General features: G+C 47.4%; 1 protein-coding gene across 1 annotated transcript; it reads left to right on the top strand.

Moving 5' to 3' along the window:
• Nucleotides 1-4,728: 4,728 nt before the first annotated feature.
• On the top strand, nucleotides 4,729-6,060 carry KBTBD13 (kelch repeat and BTB domain containing 13). The gene has a single exon (XM_030189767.1). It carries the CDS (start codon nucleotides 4,729-4,731, stop codon nucleotides 6,058-6,060), a length of 1,332 nt encoding a protein of 443 aa, XP_030045627.1.
• Nucleotides 6,061-20,410: the final 14,350 nt, after the last annotated feature.

Below are 20,410 nucleotides of genomic sequence, written 5' to 3' on the forward strand. Positions count from 1 at the left end.
GACGTCAGACTCACAGAAACAGAACGAAACCTTGCGCCGGAAGAAGAGGACCTTGGCTGGCAGGGGTTGGGGTCCCCCGCCAGCAAAGGTAGGCGACGGCGGGGGAGGGTTGGCAGTGGGAGGGGGGTCGAGAGGGTCGTCGGCAGGGGGGGGGGTCAAAGTTGGTGGTGGTGGCAGCGGGGGGGGGGGGCTAAAATGTGCCCCCTCACCTCGGGCTCTGGATCCCCCTCCCGCCGAAGTCTGGCTACGCCCCTGCCAGACCAAGAAGATAACTAGGGTTGTACCTGCTCTATGCAGCTTATCCATTCCCCCCCCCCCCCCCCACACACACACACACACACACACACTTTTCTTAAAAGCAGCAGCCAGAAGTCCTTCCATCCCAGGAGCTGTGAATCTTTATTCCTAGCAGACTCAAGGAGCAGAAAACCCAACTGGGCCCTTTTTTGTGGTCATGCAAAGGTCTTCCCTCCACCTACCCTCCTCTCCTCCTTCCTGTACACATTAATTGATTTGATTTGCTTACTTTATTTTTTGTCTATTAGATTGTAAGCTCTTTGAGCAGGGACTGTCTTTCTTCTATGTTTGTGCAGCGCTGCGTATGCCTTGTAGCGCTATAGAAGTGATAAGTAGTAGTAGTAGTCTCTTGTAATCAGAGGTGATATTGTGATGTCATAATGCCTCAGGCCACCAATAAGAGCCAACCTCATCAGTGATGTCACAATGGCTTGATTGTCCTATACTTGGCTCACTTTTATTACATAGCTCTTTGAGCAGGGACGGTCTTTCTTCTATGTTTGTGCAGTGCTGCGTACGCCTTGTAGCGCTATAGAAGTGATAAATAGTAGTAGTAGTAGTCTCTTGTAACCAGAGCTAATATTGTGATGTCATAATGCCTCAGGCCACCAATAAGAGAAAACCTCATCAGTGATGTCACAATGGCTTGATTGTCCTATACTTGGCTCACTTTTATTACATAGCTCTTTGAGCAGAGACTGTCTTTCTTCTATGTTTGTGCAGCGCTGCGTACGCCTTGTAGCGCTATAGAAGTGATAAATAGTAGTAGTAGTAGTCTCTTGTAACCAGAGCTAATATTGTGATGTCATAATGCCTCAGGCCACCAATAAGAGCCAACCTCATCAGTGATGTCACAATGGCTTGATTGTCCTATACTTGGCTCACTTTTATTACATAGCTCTTTGAGCAGGGACTGTCTTTCTTCTATGTTTGTGCAGTGCTGCGTACGCCTTGTAGCGCTATAGAAGTGATAAATAGTAGTAGTAGTAGTCTCTTGTAACCAGTGCTAATATTGTGATGTCATAATGCCTCAGGCCACCAATAAGAGCCAACCTCATCAGTGATGTCACAATGGCTTGATTGTCCTATACTTGGCTCACTTTTATTACATAGCTCTTTGAGCAGGGACTGTCTTTCTTCTATGTTTGTGCAGCGCTGCGTACGCCTTGTAGCGCTATAGAAGTGATAAATAGTAGTAGTAGTAGTCTCTTGTAATCAGAGGTGATATTGTGATGTCATAATGCCTCAGGCCACCAATAAGAGCCAACCTCATCAGTGATGTCACAATGGCTTGATTGTCCTATACTTGGCTCACTTTTATTACATAGCTCTTTGAGCAGGGACTGTCTTTCTTCTATGTTTGTGCAGCGCTGCGTACGCCTTGTAGCGCTATAGAAATGCTAAATAGTAGTAATAGTCTCTTGTAACCAGAGCTAATATTGTGATGTCATAATGCCTCAGGCCACCAATAAGAGCCAATCTCATCAGTGATGTCACAATGGCTTGATTGTCCTATACTTGGCTCACTTTTATTACATAGCTCTTTGAGCAGGGACTGTCTTTCTTCTATGTTTGTGCAGCGCTGCGTACGCCTTGTAGCGCTATAGAAATGCTAAATAGTAGTAGTAGTAGTGAGCCACTGAGCTCAGCCCTTTGCTGAGTAAGGCCAACAATCTTTTTCTATTCTAAACACACAATGGAAATGCTCTGGCCAGGGCTGCTGATACGCTTTGGGCTCCCTTGTAAATTTCTGACCTGATTCCCAGTATGTCTAACACCAGCCCTGGCCCCAGCAGGCTCTGTCAGGAAAAAAGTGAGGGGGAGAGGCTGTCACCTCAAATCTTCCTCCCCCTTTCCACACCAAGAATCTGTCCTTTTCTCTCTCAATAATCCTCATTGTCACTTCAATTATTTTTCTGCAACCTCCTTCAAATCAGTGTCTCTCCTTTCATTCCAGGGAAGCCTCTTGCTTGTTTTTTGCCTGTCTGTTTGTCCTGACTATATTGTAAACTCCAGGGAGCAGGAACTGTCTATTTCTCTCTGTAGCGCTATCCAAACGACAGCAATGATAATACTAATCTTTTAGTCTTGATGCTGCCCCGTCTTCTCTCCCTCCCTGGAGTCTCTCAAGGCTCCGAGCCTTCTAAGGTCAGGTCTGCTTTTCAAATTTCAGTTCTAAAATGTTCATATTTTCCTTCTTGGCCCTTTTCCACTCTGCCCCTTGTCTCTCTTCGCACTATCCTTTCCCTTCTTCCCTTCTAGCCCTGAAGCTTCCTGCCCATCTTTCTTTACTAAGCCCCCTCAAATTCCATCTCAAAACCCCACGACTGCAAGCCTGTCCCTAGACTTTCTCTGCTCCCTTAAATCACAAAACACTCCCAGCTTTGTATTTATGCACCAAATAATAATATCTTGCCTGTTGCCTATCCTACAAGATGGCTGCCGATTAGCGGGCTCAGGAGCCGTTGGCTCCTGCTGTCATCGCCGCTGCGGCCCGTTGCCTGACTATGGTCTGGCCCAATCTTTTCGGTAGTGCCTTCGTTGCTGTCTGCGGAGTTTTGGGTGTCGCCAGTTCCCTCGTCTGCGGTCCATCATTTCCCTTCTCGCCTCTAGCGTCGGGCAGCAGGGTGGCGCGTTTGCATCGGGGACGTGGTGGCGGCTGCAGGCGGGTGCGGACCGATCCAGATCACCCAGTGGGGTCCGGCGGGTTGCAGGGGGCTTGTTTGATTCACCGCCTACGGTCCTCTGTCTGTTCCTCCGTTGGTTTCTTCTGTGCTGCGGGTCTCCCGCCGACATCGGCCTGCTGCTCGGTCGGGTGCTGGCCGTTGGTCATTGTGGTGGCATTGTGGAAGTGCTGTCCTGCTGATTTCATCTGCGACACCGGCCTGCTCGCCCTTGAAGAAGTCTGTGAGCATGTGGATCGACTGCCCAGGGAACGGGCGTGGACAGTTGGAGGAGCGGATTTCGGATCCCATTCTGTTTGGTCATCTGGAGTGCCTGGTCGCTTTGCACCTCCTCTAGCCACTGGAGGTTCAGCCATCTTCGTGGACTCATGAGGCCTGAAGCCCTGCCTAACAACGTATCTGCGGACCATTTTGAACTCGCTTATCCTTTCCCTATTCTCTTCTTCCCCTGTTTCATCTATTTATCTAGTTAATTGTATCTGTACCACCTCTGATCTGGCGTTAGCCTATCAGTGCATTGTAAGCCACTTTGAGCCTGCACAACTGTGGGAAAAGCATGGGATATAAATGAGTGGAGGAGTGGCCTAGTGGTTAGGGTGGTGGACTTTGGTCCTGGAGAACTGAGGAAGTGAGTTTGATTCCCGGCACAGGCAGCTCCTTGTGACTCTGGGCAAGTCACTTAACCCTCCATTGCCCCATGTAAGCCGCATTGAGCCTGCCATGAGTGGGAAAGCGCAGGGTACAAATGTAACAAAAATAAAAGATACTATTAGAGATTCTACATGGAATGTTGCTACTATTGAAGATTCTACATGGAATGTTGCTATTCCACTAGCAACATTCCATGTAGAAGGCTGCGCAGGCTTCTGTTTCTGTGAGTCTGACGTCCTGCACGTACGTGCAGGAATCTCGAATAGTAGCAACAGTGGAGGAGTGGCCTAGTGGTTAGGGTGGTGGACTTTGGTCCTGAGGAACTGAGTTTGATTCCTACTTCAGGCACAGGCAGCTCCTTGTGACTCTGGGCAAGTCACTTAGCCCTCCATTGCCTGCCGCATTGAGCCTGCCACGAGTGGGAAAGCACAGGGTACAAATGTAACTAAAAAAAAAAAAAAATTTACTATAAATAAATAAATCCTGATTCTAAGCTTATATTAGAGACCTGTTGGGGTTTCTGGGTTTCTTATACAGATTTGGGGTTTCTGGTAGCTTTTGCTCTTGCCTTTCTCGTGTACAATACTGTAGCCCTGTTCTAAGGAATACAAGGAGCAGAATGCACTGGGCTCTGAATTACAGAACCTGCACCTGACATCTTGAGAAGGGTCCCACCTTGGGCCAGAAGCATCCTTAACCCACGCCTGCCTGGGCTCGGTTTGCAGAAGTGGTTAAATCCTTTGGCAAAGGAATCCTTCTGGAGCAAGCATCATTGCCGCCTGTACGTTCCTTACAGTGAGATAGCAACGGAGAAGCCAGGAAGAGTCGAGCACTGCTCACATTACAGGCTTCTCTAATCACATGAACAGTGGCTATCTTTAGCACAAGGTATTTATATTACAAATAGCAACTTCTAAGCTGTTGAACTGGGTCACAAAATGTTATCAATCAGTCCAGCCAGCACACAGCTCTGCTGCAAAACATCATAGACAATCCCTGTTTCTGTCTACATACTAGCTAATCCTGGAGTGGTCCAGCTCCCAGGAGGCGTCCGTCAAGAGGGCCGACCACAGATTGAGCAGCACCATCAGCTACCATGGCCAAGGTTCAGATCAAGGTGGAAGGGAAGCTTTTTGCTGTGGAGAAGACTCTGCTTGTGAAGCACAGTGAGTACTTCCGAGCCCTGTTCGACTCTGGCATGAGAGAGAGCTCACAGGACGAGCTCCAGATCCGGGGTTTCACGGCCTTGGGATTCCTCACCATGCTCAGGGTCCTGGGAGGAGAGAGACCTATCTTGAACTGTGAGGAAATCCTGCAGGCTATTGAGTGCGCAGCATTCCTGCAAGTGAGCACATTGACAAACTATCTCATGAATTCTATCAACTCGGACAACTGCTTTGTCATGTTCCAAGCCGCTGCAACCTACGGGCTCTTCGATCTTTCTCATGCTGCAGCGTTGTACGTACAGGACATTTCTTCTGACCTGGGAGACTATTTAGACTGTCTCACCCCGGAGCTCGTGGATTATGTGGAGTCTCTTCTGCCCAGCTCGTTTGTAGCAGTTGGACAGCACACTCCGGCCTTAGACTTCTTAGAGGATTACTCCAGGACCATTTGCTATCTCGATGAAGATGCAAACACCTGGAAGACCCTGGGCTGCCTACCAGACAGTGCAAGCACTTTCCTGGCAGGAGTCACGACCTTGGACAATAAAATCTACATTGTTGGTGGAGCCCGTGGAGCCAACAAACAGATTGTGGACCTGAGCTTTTGCTACGATGCGGACACCGACAGCTGGAGTCAGTTCTCCAGCCCTCACCAGTTGCGCTATGATACCTCCTTGATAGGGCATGAGGGACATCTATACGCAGTTGGTGGAGAATATGAGAAAATCCCTCTGAAGTCAGTGGAGAAATATAATGTGTCGAGTAGCACCTGGACTTTTGCCTCTGATCTGCCCCAGCCCATGGCAGGAGCACCCTGTGCTAAAACCATGGGGAGAATATTTGTCTGCCTATGGAAGCCCCTGGACACCACGGTCATCTATGAGTATGAGATTAGGAACGATGAGTGGCTCCCCATAGCTGACTTCAAAAGACCTCAGAGCTATGGGCATTGCATGGTGGCCCACAGGGATGACCTGTACGTCATGAGGAATGGCCCCTCAGATGACTTCTTGCGGTGCATCATAGAATGCTTCAACCTTTCCACCCAGCAGTGGACTGCCCTCTCTGGCCAATATGTGAACAGCAAAGGAGCCCTCTTCACTTCTGTTGTGAAAGGAGACACTGTTTTTACCTTAAACAGGATGATAACTCTCATTTATTCCATAGAAGACAACAAATGGAAGCCCAAAAAGGAAAAAGCTGGCTTTCCAAAGGGAGGTTCATTGCATACCTTCTTTCTCAGACTTCCCAAAAACAAGTAAAAGCAATGTCTTCTACTAATCATTTCTATAGCGCTACTAGACACACACAACACTGTACACATTCTATGCAGGTACTTTCTCTGTCCCTAGAGGGCTCACCATCTAAGTTTTTTTGTACCTGGGACAATGGAGGGTTAAGTGACTTACCCAAGGTCACAAGGAGCTGCAGTGGGAATTGAACCCAGGTTGCCAAGATCAAAGCCTGCTGTGCTAACCATTGTCTGCCCATTTTTTGTATTCACTGGTGACGTTCTTATTTCATGCTTTTCAATCACAAAAGCCTTTCTGGCCCTGTCCCAAACATTTTAGACCGAGGACGCTATTCCAGATATCTATCACCTTTTGGGGAAGAAATAATTCCTGATATTACTATTCAGTCTATGGTCTTCCAGCTTGTTACTGTGGCCCAATGTACTAGGACTTCTTTTCAGTGTAAAATGCTTCTTGTGCACTGCTTGTACCTGCATGGTATTCAGATGAGTACATTCTAGCCCTCTCACCAACCTTTCCTCCAGGGCAGTGGCTCTCAACCCAGCCAGTCTGGTTTTCAGGATATCTACAATGAAAAAGCATGAGAGAGATTTGCAATAGTACACTGACTTCCCCTGTCATATCACATTCAATTCAAGATTTTACTTCTAACCCATAAGACACTTCACCATCCCATACGTCCCTTCTCATGCCCTTAGATCAGTGGTTCCCAAACCCGGTCCTGGAGGCGCTCCAGCCAGTCAGGTTTTCGATATAATCCACAATGAATATTCATGAGAGAGATTTGCATGCAGTGGAGGCAGTGCATGCAAATCTCTCTCATGAATATTCATGGTGCGTATGGCTGGTGTGCCTCCAGGACCAGGCTTGGGAACCACTGTGGTAGTGTGTGAATGAGGTTTTACTATATATATATATTTTTTTTTTAGTTCCTTTCAGTTTTTTAAAATTTGAATATGAAACACCACTTTGACCTCTTGTGAGCAAAGTCTCAATAAACATAATGAATTTCTTTCACGTATATTCACTGTGGGTATCTTGAAAACCTGACTGGCTGGGTGTGTCCCAAGGTCTGGTTTGAGAAACCCTAGTCCAGGGTATGCATGAACAGATCCTTAAATTTACTGCGAGGGGTGCAGAGCACCATTTCGGAGGTCCTTCTTTAGACATAATGTTCATCACCTTGGGTGAATCTCTTCATAAAGTTAATAAATCCCAATAAATTCATAAAATGAGTTTTCACTGATGACCTGGACAGAGACCTCACATTTCCCCTTTTCTTCTGGTTAGGTCTCTCCCTGTGCACTCTAGCATTCCATGGCTCTCCACTGATGTACGTCGTTTCCCACCTAGGGGGGGGGGGGCCATCCAATATAATGAACGGGTAGATGTGAAGCGCCTGTTTACATTTTCCAAAAATACTAAGACTAGGGGGCATGCGATGAAGCTACAATGTAGTAAATTTAAAACGAATCAGAGAAATGTTTCTTCACTCAACGTGTAATTAAACTCTGGAATTCGTTGCCAGAGAATGTGGGAAAGGCGGTTAGCTTAGCGGAGTTTTAAAAAGGTTTGGACGGCTTCCTAAAGGAAAAGTCCATAGACCGTTATTAAATGGACTTAGGGAAAATTCACTATTTCTGGGATAAGCAGTATAAAATGTTTTGTACTTTTTTGGGAGCTTGCTGGGTATTTGTGACCTGGATTGGCCACTGTTGGAAACAGGATGCTGGGCTCGATGGACCTTTGGTCTTTCCCAGTATGGCAATACTTATGTTATCAGCCCCCACTATGTCCAGCTCTCTCAGGTTTCTGGAACTTAAAGCACCACTGCCTCTTTTTGCCCAATTCCAATGCCACCCTCCTGTCTACTCAAAATAACTGATATTACACATTGCTCGGTCTCCCTAATGTTTTATGTTCCAGAGTGAAGCTGACTTTTCCCAACTGAAATACCAACTCTAAACGGTTTTATGCTCAGGTCTGTGCAAAGCTATTACCTAATCCACTAGAGAGTCAGGGAGAAGGAAACCTCCGAAAACACCTGCCAGAAGACCTCAAGAAGCATGATTTTTAACAGTTTATTAACTAACTAGTAAAAAAGGCCCATTTCTCTGAGCAATGAAACGGGCGTTAGCAAGGTTTACCTGCGGCAGCGTCGGGAGGGTGCAGGTGGGTATTTTTTTTTTGGAGGGCAGCAGCTTCGGGGTCACGGCGGATCAGGTGTTCGGACGGCACTCCTCCCCCTGCGTAGCTCGGTGTTTGTCGCTGTGCGTGGGAGGGGTGGAGGCCCTGCGTAGGCCGCTGTTTCTCGCAGTGCTTCGGGGGGGGTAGCGTCAGAGGGCGGTGGAACTGGCGATTGTTTTTCTTTGTGTTTCATAGCCCCGCCCTCCACGTCATCACATTGTGACGCGAGGGCGGGGCATACACTCATGGGATCTTGCAACTACAAATTTGCATTTAGAATGTTGGGGTTGTGAATTATGTGTGGATGGGGCGTGGCTGAGGGCGGGTCTATGAGTGAGAGTGAGTGGTGGTGACAGCCTAGAAGACTACAGGGCTTCAGTGTTTCCCTGCCACACAGTGATGCTCTGAACGTTGGAGGTGAGAATTATTTATATAGATTAGTTTGCATGGATCTGAGATCCACACCCAAATTTGCGTGTCCAACTTTGAGGCAATTTATATGAAATCTGGAGGGGGGGGGGGGAGAGGGGGTGTCTATGTTTTTCTAAGTTGCCTCCGTGTGGAATAACAGGCCTCTCTACCTTCATTCTGAGCTCTCTCACCACCAAATTCAGAACAGGATTGAAAACCTACCTTTTCGCTCAAGCTTTCAATATTAGCATGGAAGTTCAGGATTCTAGGGTTGCCATAAGGGCTCCAGAAAAAGGAGGACAGATTGAGCCAGTCTGGGTTTTACTTCCATTGCTTTCAATGGCTCAATTTGTCCTCTTTTTTCTGGAGCCATATGGTAACCTTAGGATTCTTGGTAATCATCGGTGCTGCTGTTCCTGACCTTAGGTGTTATGCCGCCTACCTGACCTGGCTTTCCTGTAGGACTTCTACAGTCTATGGACTAGCTTAACCCATACAATTCAGTTAGAATCTTCCTTAAAGACTTTTAAGGTTAACCTTAAGACTTCTTTTTCCACTAAGGACTTTTCATAGCTTTTCTCCTAGTCAGGGAGTGGCTGAGAACAGTACCAAGGGGATGAATGTGGTTTTCTTCTGGAATGATTGAGTACTTTGCTATAATTTAATGGAATTCTTTCATTGTTTTTGAATTTACTTTGTAAAAAAAAATGCAAACATATCAAATTTTAATAAACCTAGTCTTGATTCTTCATACTTTACAGTCGCATTCAATTTTGGTTTTCCTTTCGATTTTTTCCTCAGTTTTGGAATTCTGTAAACTTCTCTGATGGTTTTTCTACAGAAAAGCGACCTATTAAACAAGATTAAAGATACACATAAACATCTCAAAACCATGCCCCACTCCCATGGTCTTCTCCACTAACCTGGGCCCATTCACCTCAGAGTGACGGAACAGGCTGCTCCAGTCCTGGGTTTTTTTTCCCCCCCTTGTTGCATGCAGGTACTTGTAGTTCTGAGTAAAGGAAACTACAACTCCCTGCATGCAATGGGGCTAAACGAGACCTGGATGATCTTGTTAAGAGGTAAGAAGTGCTGAGTTTTCTAGGAATGTAGGTCATATTTATGTAAGTATGTTACATGCGGTACTGAATTTTCACAAGTTATCAATAAACACAAAGAACACAGAAGGGTCAAATTTCTGGCTGTTGTCTTGTCTAATGGTTATAGTTTGGAGCTGGATTGAGTAGAATTAGAGGACCCAGAGCACCTCATCTCATTCTGGGGTTTGCTATAGTCCGCCTTGGGTATATAGAACCTAATTAATTAATTAACTAACTGAATATTATATATCTATATCTATCTACGGTATCTCTATAAAGCTCCCAGGCTTATGGCCACTCCCCTCCTCCTACTTATCACTTCTATAGTGCTACAAGGCATACGCAGCGCTGTACACCATACATGAAAAGACAGTCCCTGCTCAAAGAGCTCACTATCTAATTATGGAATGTTGCTAGTGGAATAGCAACATTCCATGTAGAATCTGAAATAGTAACAACATTCCATGTAGAATCTCAAGTAATAGCGACATTCCAGAATCTCAAATAGTAACAACATCCCATGTTCCACTGCACTAACCACTAGACTACTCCTCCACTAGCAACATTCCATCTAGAAGCCTGCCCTTGCAGATCAGCAATGCGGCTGCGCAGGCTTCTGTTTCTGTGAGCCTGACATCCTGTGCAGGACGTCAGATTCACAAAAACAGAAGCCTGCGCGGCCGCGTTGCTGATCTGCAAGGGCAGGCTTCTACATTACTATTACTACTACTACTTACCACTTCTATAGCGCTACAAGGCATACGCAGCGCTGTACACCATACATGAAAAGACAGTCCCTGCTCAAAGAGCTCACAATCTAAATAGGACAGGCAAACAGACAGAACTAAAAGGTAAGGGAATTAAAGAGGTGGGGATAAAAGGGTACAGGGCAAGTGAGTAGTGGTTAGGAGTCAAAAGCAGCGTTAAAGAGGTGGGCTTTTAGCCTGGATTTGAAAACGGCCAAAGACGGGGCTAGATGTACAGGCTCAGGAAGTTATTCCAGGCGTGAGGTGCAGCAATATAAAAGGAACAGAGTCTGGAATTAGCAGTAGAGGAGAAGGGGACAGACAAGAGAGATTTATCCACAGAACGGAGTACTTGAGGGGGGGGGGGGGCTTAGGGAGAGACAAGAGTGGAGAGGTACTGGGGAGCGGTAGATTGAATGCACTTATAGTAAGAGAAGTTTGAATTGAATGCGGAAACGGATAGGGAGCCAGTGAAGTGACTTGAGGAGAGGGCTAATGTGAACATAGCGACTCTGGCGGAAAATGAGTCGCGCAGCAGAGTTTTGGACTGATTGAAGCGGAGAGAGATGGCTAAGTGGGAGGCCGGTGAGAAGCAGGTTGCAATAATCTAGGCGAGAGGTGATAAGAGTGTGGATAAGGGTTCTGGTAGAGTGCTCAGAAAGGAAGGGATGGATTTTGCTGATGTTATAGAGAAAGAAACAACAGGTTTTGGCGATCTGCTGAATGCTCCTCCCCCCCCCCCCCCCAGCCTGTCTCTTCCCCCATTTGTGGGTATTGACCCCCACTCATTTCAGTCTGACCAGTGCTGTTTCTCATGCTGACACTGGCTGCCTGAAGGCCGTTGCTATTTTGACATTGTGTCGTAGCCTCAGGTCAGCCACTGCCATAGGAGCCAACTTTTCAAAATTATTGGGGGTGCTAAGCCCAGTGGAAATAACCCCTCCCTGGACACATACAAGGAATTTTCTCAATATTGGGGGTGCTCAAGCACCCACAGCACCCACAGAGTCGGCTCCTATGGCCACTGCCATTTTGACATAGAGCAGCGGCAGGGCAGGAGCGATTGGGGTCTGGACCTTGACCTATGCAGACCTGAGGGTGGTATAAGAGATGAATTATGGAGGCAGTTGGGGGGGGGGGGGGGTTGACATGGTGATAATCCAGGAAGCTGTTTTTAAAACTTAGAATGTCGGCTTTTCCTTCTTCTCTGGATGAGCCCAGTGACCCTAGTCCTGCTTTTCATTTTTCCCCCCCCCCATTTTGTTTCAGGGTTGTTTCATTTCAAAAGAACCAAGCGAAATCTTTGATTAGTTTTTCTTTCATCCTGTTTTCAAAATGAAACGAAACGGAACATGTTATTTTGTTGAAACTTCCTCCTGTGGACTCGCTCAGCCTCTTCTGGTTGACATGCAGAGCCAGCCTAACCATTAGGTAAGCGATAGGAGTGTATACATAGAGCCACAGATGGACTCACAAAGCGGAGCCAACAGTTAGAGGAAGTCAATTTTATTCATTGACCCGACACGGCTCGTGTTTCGGTGACTGTCTGCAACAGGGGTCAAATATGATCTCAGCACATCTTTTCCTTCAAGTCTTCAACCAGTAAAGAAACGGGAGCAGAATCTTCTTGTGTCTGCCAGCAAATGGACAAAGCTTCCTGTATCATGAGTAATGCAACTGACCAAACAGGAAGCTTTGTCTGTTGGCTTGCTGAAGTTTCGCTTAGGGCGGGGGTGGGCAATCATGATCCTCGAGGGCCACAATTCAGTCAAGTTTTCAAGATTTCTACAGTGAGTATGTGAATATGTATGCTGCGGCTAAGAAAGCAAATAGAATGTTAGGTATTATTAGGAAAGGAATGGAAAACAAAAATGAGGATGTTATAATGCCTTTGCATCGCTCCATGGTGCGACCGCACCTCGAATATTGTGTTCAATTCTGGTCGCCGCATCTCAAAAAAGATATAGAGGGGCATAATTGAACAAAAACGTCTATCTCCATGGGCGTTTATCTCCGAGAACGGGTCCGTGAAGGGGCGGACCGAACCATATTTCGAAAAAAAATAGACGTCCATGTTTTATTCGACAATTTGTGAGCTGGGCGTTTTTGTTTTTCAGTGATAATGGAAAATGAAAGCGCCCAGCTCAAAAACGAATAAATCCAAGGCATTTGTTCGTGGGAGGGGCCAGGATTCGTAGTGCACTGGTCCCCCTCACATGCCAGGACACCAACCGGGCACCCTAGGGGGCACTTTTACAAAAACAAAAAAAAAAGGTAAAAGAGCTCCCAGGTGCATAGCACCCTTCCCTTGGGTGTTGAGCCCCCCAAATCCCCCTCAAAACCCACCGCCCACAAGTCTACACCATTACTATAGCCCTAAGGGGTGAAGGGGGGCACCTACATGTGGGTACAGTGGGTTTGGGGGCGGTTTGGAGGGCTCCCATTTACCAGCACAAGTGTAACAGGTGGGGGGGGATGGGCCTGGGTCCACCTGCCTGAAGTCCACTGCACCCCCTAATAACTGCTCCAGTGACCTGCATACTGCTGCCAGGGAGGTGGGTATGACATTTGAGGGTGAAAATAAAAAGTTGTGAAACGGCATATTTTGTGGTGGGAGGGGGTTTGTGACCACTGGGGGAGTCAGGGGAGGTCATCCCCGATTCCCTCTGGTGGTCATCTGGTCATTTAGGGCACCTTTTGGGGCCTTATTCGTGAAAAAACAGGGTCCAGGAAAAGTGCCCTAAATTCTCGCTAAAAACGCATATTTTTTTTCCATTATCGGCGAAAGGCGCCCATCTCTGATCGCCCGATAACCACGCCCCAGTTCCACCTTCACCACGCCTTCGACACGCCCCCATCAACTTTGTCCACATCCGCGATGGAGTGCAGTTGAAAACGTCCAAATTCGGCTTTCGATTATACCGCTTTATTCGTTTTTGTGAGATAAACGTCTATCTCCCGATTTGGGTCGCAATATAGGCGTTTTTCTTTTTCAATTATAAGCTGGATAGTGGAATTAGAAAAGGTGCAGAGAAGGGCGATGAAAATGATAAAGGGGATGGGACGACTTCCCTATGAGGAAAGGCTAAAGCGGCTGGGGCTCTTCAGCTTGGAGAAAAGGCGGCTGAGGGGAGATATGATAGAGGTCTATAAAATAATGAGTGGAGTTGAACCAGGTAGATGTGAAGCGTCTGTTTACGCTCTCCAAAAATACTAGGACTAGGGGGCATGCGATGAAGCTACAATGTAGTAAATTTAAAACGAATCGGAGAAAATGTTTCTTCACTCAACTTGTAACTAAACTCTGGAATTCGTAGCCAGAGAATGTGGTAAAGGTGGTTAGCTTAGCAGAATTTTTAAAAGATTTGGATGGCTTCCTAAAGGAAAAGTCCATAGGCCATTATTAAATTGGACTGGGGGAAAATCCACTATTTCTGGGATAAGCAGTATAAAATATTTCATCCTTTTTTGGGATGTTGCCAGGTATTTGTGAGCTGGATTGGCCACTGTTGGAAACAGGATGCTGGGCTCGATGGACCATTGGTCTGTCCCAGTATGGCAACACTTATGTACTTGGGATTCTGAATGGAATCTTGCTACTCTTTGGGGTTCTACATGGAACCTTGTTATTCTTTAGAATTCTAGAATCTTGTTACTCATTGGGGTTCTACATGGAATGTTGCTACTGTTTGGGTTTCTGCCAGGTACTTGTGACCTGGATTGGCCACTGTTGGAAACAGGATGCTGGGCTTGATGGACCTTTGGTCTTTCCCAGTATGGCAACACTTATGTACTTATGAGATGGGTTTGCATGTACTGCTTCCATTGTATGCAAATAGATTTCATGCATATTTGTTGTGGGAATCTTAAAAGCCTTCGGGGGACCGTGGTTGCCCACCCTTGACCTAAGGCACCAGGGTATCCTCCGCTGGGGCTGTTTGGACACCCTGTAGTTTGATTTTGGTAAGTTATCTGCACGGCCGGCAGCGTGAAGGCTGAATTGCTCCGCAGCAGCGATACTTGGCTGGCCTTTCAAGCTTCTGGAATTCAAACACAACCCCAAGCTATTAACAGTATAAACTAAACTCTAGACAACCTCCAGTACAGCACCTCCAGTCCTAATAACAGTATATTTTATGATGCTCTTTGCAAGGCATTTGTACATCGGATAAACATTTACATGGTTTAACTGTCTAAAATCATTTATTTTTCATTTTTCCTTCTGGCTGGGGAAGAAACACTGCTTTAGAGCGTCAAGTGTTTGCAGTACAGGCTCCTAGTAAAACATGCCCGTGAGTAGCCACCCTTTCTGGGGCTTCTGAATTTGATGCTAAATTGTTCATTTGCTCTGCAAGAGTCACCTGCACCAAAGCGGGCCTTTTCCACTGTTACTGGATGCTCAGTGAATGACACAGGGGCGAGTCAGTAACTCATGTACAATGAATGCTGGGCTAAAGCCGGGTACCGGTGTAAGTATCCACATCACCACATATTGGTATAGAACAGTGGCGTAGCTACAGGTGGGCCTGGGTGGGCCCTTTGGACTCAGGCCCACCCAAAATAGTGCTGAGTCCCAGCCGAGTTCCAGCTCCAACCAAGATGCCGAGTCCGGTCCGAGTTCCAGTTCCAGCCAAGATGCTGAGTCTAAGCTGAGTTCCAACTCCAGCCAAGATGCTGAGTCCAAGCCGAGTTCCAGATCCGGCCCAGATGCGGATGCCAGTCCAAGTTCCAGTCCAGCTAACCATGGTCCTGTTTTGAAGCTCCTCCATAGGTTTCACCATTGTTACCCATGGAAACCTGAAAGCTCCCGTGGGGACACAGGAGCCTTCAGGGGGAGGTACTGTCACGATTGTGGTCGTGACCCCTCTCAGGCTCACCTTATTTCTGGCGGTCAGCTTCTGAGCTGGCTTCTGTCTGTTCTTCCTGAGTTAGTTCTGTCTCTGTCTCTGTCTGCTGGCTGCTTCCAGCATGGCTCTGAGTACTCCACTATACTGCACCTGTGTGTGTTAAGCCTCTCTGTGCTTCAGTATGCTTTCTGCCTGTGTCTTGGCTTGTGTTCCTCTTGCCCTCTGGTGGCCAGAACCGGTGGCTGCCATAGACTTTCCAGACTTTCTTTCTGGTCTGGTCCGGTCCAGATATTCCAGCCCTCCAGACTTGGTTTGAAGTTTGGCAGCTAGCCTCATCCATAGCTGCCTCATGATTGCTGCAGCTGAGTTCAGCTGCTGATGGGTTTATTACCACCTGGAAACCTTCTGAGTTTGCCTTTGCATCGTCCGTCTAAGGTCCCTGGTTTGTTGGTGCTTTGTTGCATTTCTGCCTAGTCTAGTTTCTTGTATTGTTCCTTGTCTGATTCTAGTTAGTCTGTGTGTAGTTTAGCTTAGGTTTATTTGCTTACTTCCCTAGTCTTGTTTCTGGTCTGTATTCCTTGTCTAGTTTCTGTTTGTCTGTGTCTCTTGCTTAGTGGCTGCTCTGCAGCTTTCAGTCCTGTCTCTTGTCTGTCAGTCTTTGTACCCTGTCTCAGTGGCTGCATGGCAGCTTTCAGTTCCTGTCCTTTCACTTGTCCATTTCCTGCTTTGTGTAGTATTGTCTGTCTGTGAGTCCTAGCCCAGTTTCCTGTCTTGCTGCCCATGTTATTCCTTTCCCCTCTGACCCTCAGTCCCTGTTCAGCCTAGTTGGTATCCAGTGCCTGCCCTGTCCGGTAAGTCCTACCAGACGCCTGCACCCAGGGGTTCAACTCCTGGGGAAGGGTGGTCAAGCGCAGGTGAAGTCTAGCTGTTTCTGTCAGAGTTCTGCCTTGTCTCTGGTATGGGGTGGTTTTGCCTGCCACTGCTGCGCCACAGCAGTGGCCCAAGGGCTCACGAACCTAGTTTCTGCCTTGAAAGCCTGACAGCGGGTAACTAGACCACACCCAGTTCTGCTAATACACCTAAGTCTTGCCCTGCAGCACTATCTACTATTCCATTCTTCTTAGTATGTGCATGTCATTTGACTAAGCCAAATGCTAGAGGAGTCAGATTGCTGTGCAAAGCCTCAAGACCACCTGGTAGGAAGGGAAAGGGGGGGGGGGGGAATGGGACTTGATATACCGCCTTTCTGAGGTTTTTTACAACTACATTCAAAGCGGTTTACATATATTCAGGTACTTATTTTGTACCAGGGGCAATGGAGGGTTAAGTGACTTGCCCAGAGTCACAAGGAGACACAGTGGGAATTGAACCCAGTTCCCCAGGATCAAAGTCCACTGCACTAACCACTAGGCTACTGCATCTAGGAGTCATCCATCTGGGGTCAACCAATTTGTTCCATTGTCTAGTTGACCCCAGAGAGGCAGTGTACGTCACCTCTGAAGCCCCAGTGTTATTCTTCGAAATTGGTCTAGCTGTGACCACAAATCAATGTGGAAAGCTGAAACCAAGCTGTTGACTCACCAGATTTTGTACAAGTCAGAACTGTGTGTCTGCAGTCAGATCTAGGACTGGGAGGTAAACCCAGATTAGATTAATGAGCATTACCCACAGCTCTGCTAACGCACCTCATTCCTGCCTTGGACCATCCCACTGTTTCACTAGTGAGAGTACATAAGTACATAAGTACATAAGTAGTGCCATACTGGGAAAGACCAAAGGTCCATCTAGCCCAGCATCCTGTCACCGACAGTGGCCAATCCAGGTCAAGGGCACCTGGCACGCTCCCCAAACGTAAAAACATTCCAGACAAGTTATACCTAAAAATGCGGAATTTTCCAAGTCCATTTAATAGCGGTCTATGGACTTGTCCTTTAGGAATCTATCTAACCCCTTTTTAAACTCCGTCAAGCTAACCGCCCGTACCACGTTCTCCGGCAACGAATTCCAGAGTCTAATTACACGTTGGGTGAAGAAAAACTTTCTCCGATTCGTTTTAAATTTACCACACTGTAGCTTCAACTCATGCCCTCTAGTCCTAGTATTTTTGGATAGCGTGAACAGTCACTTCACATCCACCCGATCCATTCCACTCATTATTTTATACACTTCTATCATATCTCCCCTCAGCCGTCTCTTCTCCAAGCTGAAAAGCCCTAGCCTTCTCAGCCTCTCTTCATAGGAAAGTCGTCCCATCCCCACTATCATTTTCGTCGCCCTTCGCTGTACCTTTTCCAATTCTACTATATCTTTTTTGAGATACGGAGACCAGTACTGAACACAATACTCCAGGTGCGGTCGCACCATGGAGCGATACAACGGCACCTCAGTTCTTCCCTGCAGCACCGTCTTCTATTCCTTTAAAGAGCACTGCATATAGCCCTGCCAATGCACCTCATTCCTTCACTGAAGCACCCCTGCTATTCCAGCACTGAGACCCACGTTCTGCTCTGCAATACCCTCCTCCTGTTCCAGTATTTAGACCCAGAAACAATTCTGGTAACGCCACTGATCCTGCTGCTACAATCAGAAACAGATCATGCCATAGTGGCTGTAGCTTGGGTGTAAATCTCTACTATACTGTGTACACAAGACCACCTAACTTATGATTTAAAGGGCTTGTAATACTTCTGTGTACACCAGGGGCGTAGCCAGATGATCAATTTTGGGTGGGCCTGAGCCCAAGGTGGGTGGGCATGGAGTTCTCCCCCCCCCCCCCCCACACACACACAGTCCCCCTCTGGTTTGCTCCTCTCTCCACCCCTCCCTGCCCACAAACCCCAAATATTAAATCCTTGAGCTGACGGAGATCCCCAAACCCTGCCAGCTGAAGATTTCCTCCTCCTCCTTGAGCAGCCAGCAGCACTTGCCTCACACTGATGCTGTTGCCGGCAGACCGTTCGTGCTCAGTGCTTTTCCATGTGCAAAAATTGAGCACGTGCAGAAGGGGCTGGTCTCAACGCCAGCTCAAGGCAAGTGCTGCTGGCTGACATTTGGAAGAGCTCTGGCTGCCCAAGGAGAGCAAATCATCAGCTGGCAAGGTTTGGGGATCTCCACCAGCCACAGCAAGTGTGTAACAATTTTGGGTGGGCCGGAGTCCAAAGGGCCCACCCAGGCCCACTTGTGGCTATGCCACTACACCCTTTCTCAGCTATAGTGGCAAGGGAGTAACTGGGCCAAGAGATCTCAAAGCGAAAACCTGAGGTTGTCCAAAGAGGAGCTCAAAGAATCGGGATGAGGAACCTCTAGTCCTTGAGCTTTCAGCATATCCCTAATGAATATGCATGAGCTAGATTTGCATGCATATTTATTAGCTTTATCCCAAAAACCCAACTGTTTCTCCACTCCTGTCCTAGATGCAAGGCAGAGGAGACTCCCTGGGCCAATGGGGGCAGGGTTCAAATGCTGGTGAAACGTCTCTGTACTGAGGCTAGTAAGGAGATCTGTTGTTTTCTGTCTCATGTATGAGCATTAGGAACAGGAAAGTCAGGACACTTTAGCTTTCATAATAGAGCCAGGTTCTTAAAGAGTTTAAAAAAAAGGTCAGTTTCGGGAACTGCTTTCGGCATCAAGGACACTATTCATCTCCTCTGCTGTGATGTAGGAGAATCCCAGGCTTAAATTGTCCTTAACAAGGAGGTTGACAACAAACATTCCTCCTTCCAATTGTTGTCCAGATGATGCAATACAAAGGGGGGGGGGGGGTGATGGCATGAAATTAGTCACCGCTGTGGGGCACACTGGGCACCAATTGTATAACAGCCCTTTGATGCATTTTGCAGTGCCCCAGGTTAGGTGCAATCATAAGTACATAAGTAATGCCACACTGGGAAAAGACCAAGGGTCCATCGAGCCCAGCATCCTGTCCACGACAGCAGCCAGTCCAGGCCAAGGGCACCTGGCAAGCTTCCCAAACGTGCAAACATTCTATACATGTTATTCCTGGAATTGTGGATTTTTCCCAAGTCCATTCAGTAGTGGTTTATGGACTTGTCCTTTAGGAAACCATCTAACCCCTTTTTAAACTCTGCTAAGCTAACCGCCTTCATCACGTTCTCCGGCAACGAACTCCAGAGTTTAATTATGCGTTGGGTGACGTGAATGGCTGGTGTAAGTCAGAGGTGGGCAACCCTTGGTCCTCGAGAGCCGCAACCCAATCGGGTTTTCAGCTCTCCATATGCATATTCATTGGGGAAATCCTGAAAACCCAAGGAGCCAGCCTGGATGCACCCATAGGAACCAGTTCTGTGGGTGCTGTGTCCAGGGAGAGGTCAGTTCCACTGGATTTAGCAGCCCAATCATTTTGAAAAGTTGGCTCCTATAGGTGCACAGCTGATAATCCTATATAATGATTCTCACCTCCAACGTTCTATGGGTCTTGCTGCCTGTGTTCGTGACTTCTTCGGAGTTGGTGTGCTAGGCTCCGTAGCACAGGCTGATGTCACCGTAGCCATTATGATGTCGCGAGTCCGCCCTCCCGGTTAATGAGTGAGGAGACACGAGAGCAAAAAGCAACAGAGAATAAATAACGATGAAACGAACGAGAACCATGCCGCAAAAACAATCTCCACACATACCAGCGAGAGGAAAAAAAAAGGTCCTGGACGCACCTGTGCCGCCATAAAGACAGACTGTTAGCGAGGAAAAAAACCCCTGTGCCGCACACACACACGCATTAAAGTAACAGAAGGTACAGCTTATTTAAATAAAAAAACAAACTTTAAAAGATGCTCACTCTCAATGTCTGTATATGACACTCAATCACTGACACCCTGAAACTTGAAGGGAGGGAGGGACCCTGAAACTCGGAGGGAGAGAGGGGGGACCCTGAAACTCAGAGGGAGTGAGGGAGGGAGGGGATGACCCTGAAACTCGGAGGGAGGGAGGGAGGGGACGACCCTGGAACTCAGAGGGAGGGAGGGGGGGCCTATGGCACACACTCTCATTCTCACACACACACACTATCTCTCACAGACACACTCGCACCCATTCTCACTCTCTGTCACACACA

This window comes from Microcaecilia unicolor, chromosome 1 (genome assembly GCF_901765095.1).
Source record: "Microcaecilia unicolor chromosome 1, aMicUni1.1, whole genome shotgun sequence".
Classification (NCBI taxonomy): Eukaryota; Metazoa; Chordata; class Amphibia; order Gymnophiona; family Siphonopidae; genus Microcaecilia; species Microcaecilia unicolor.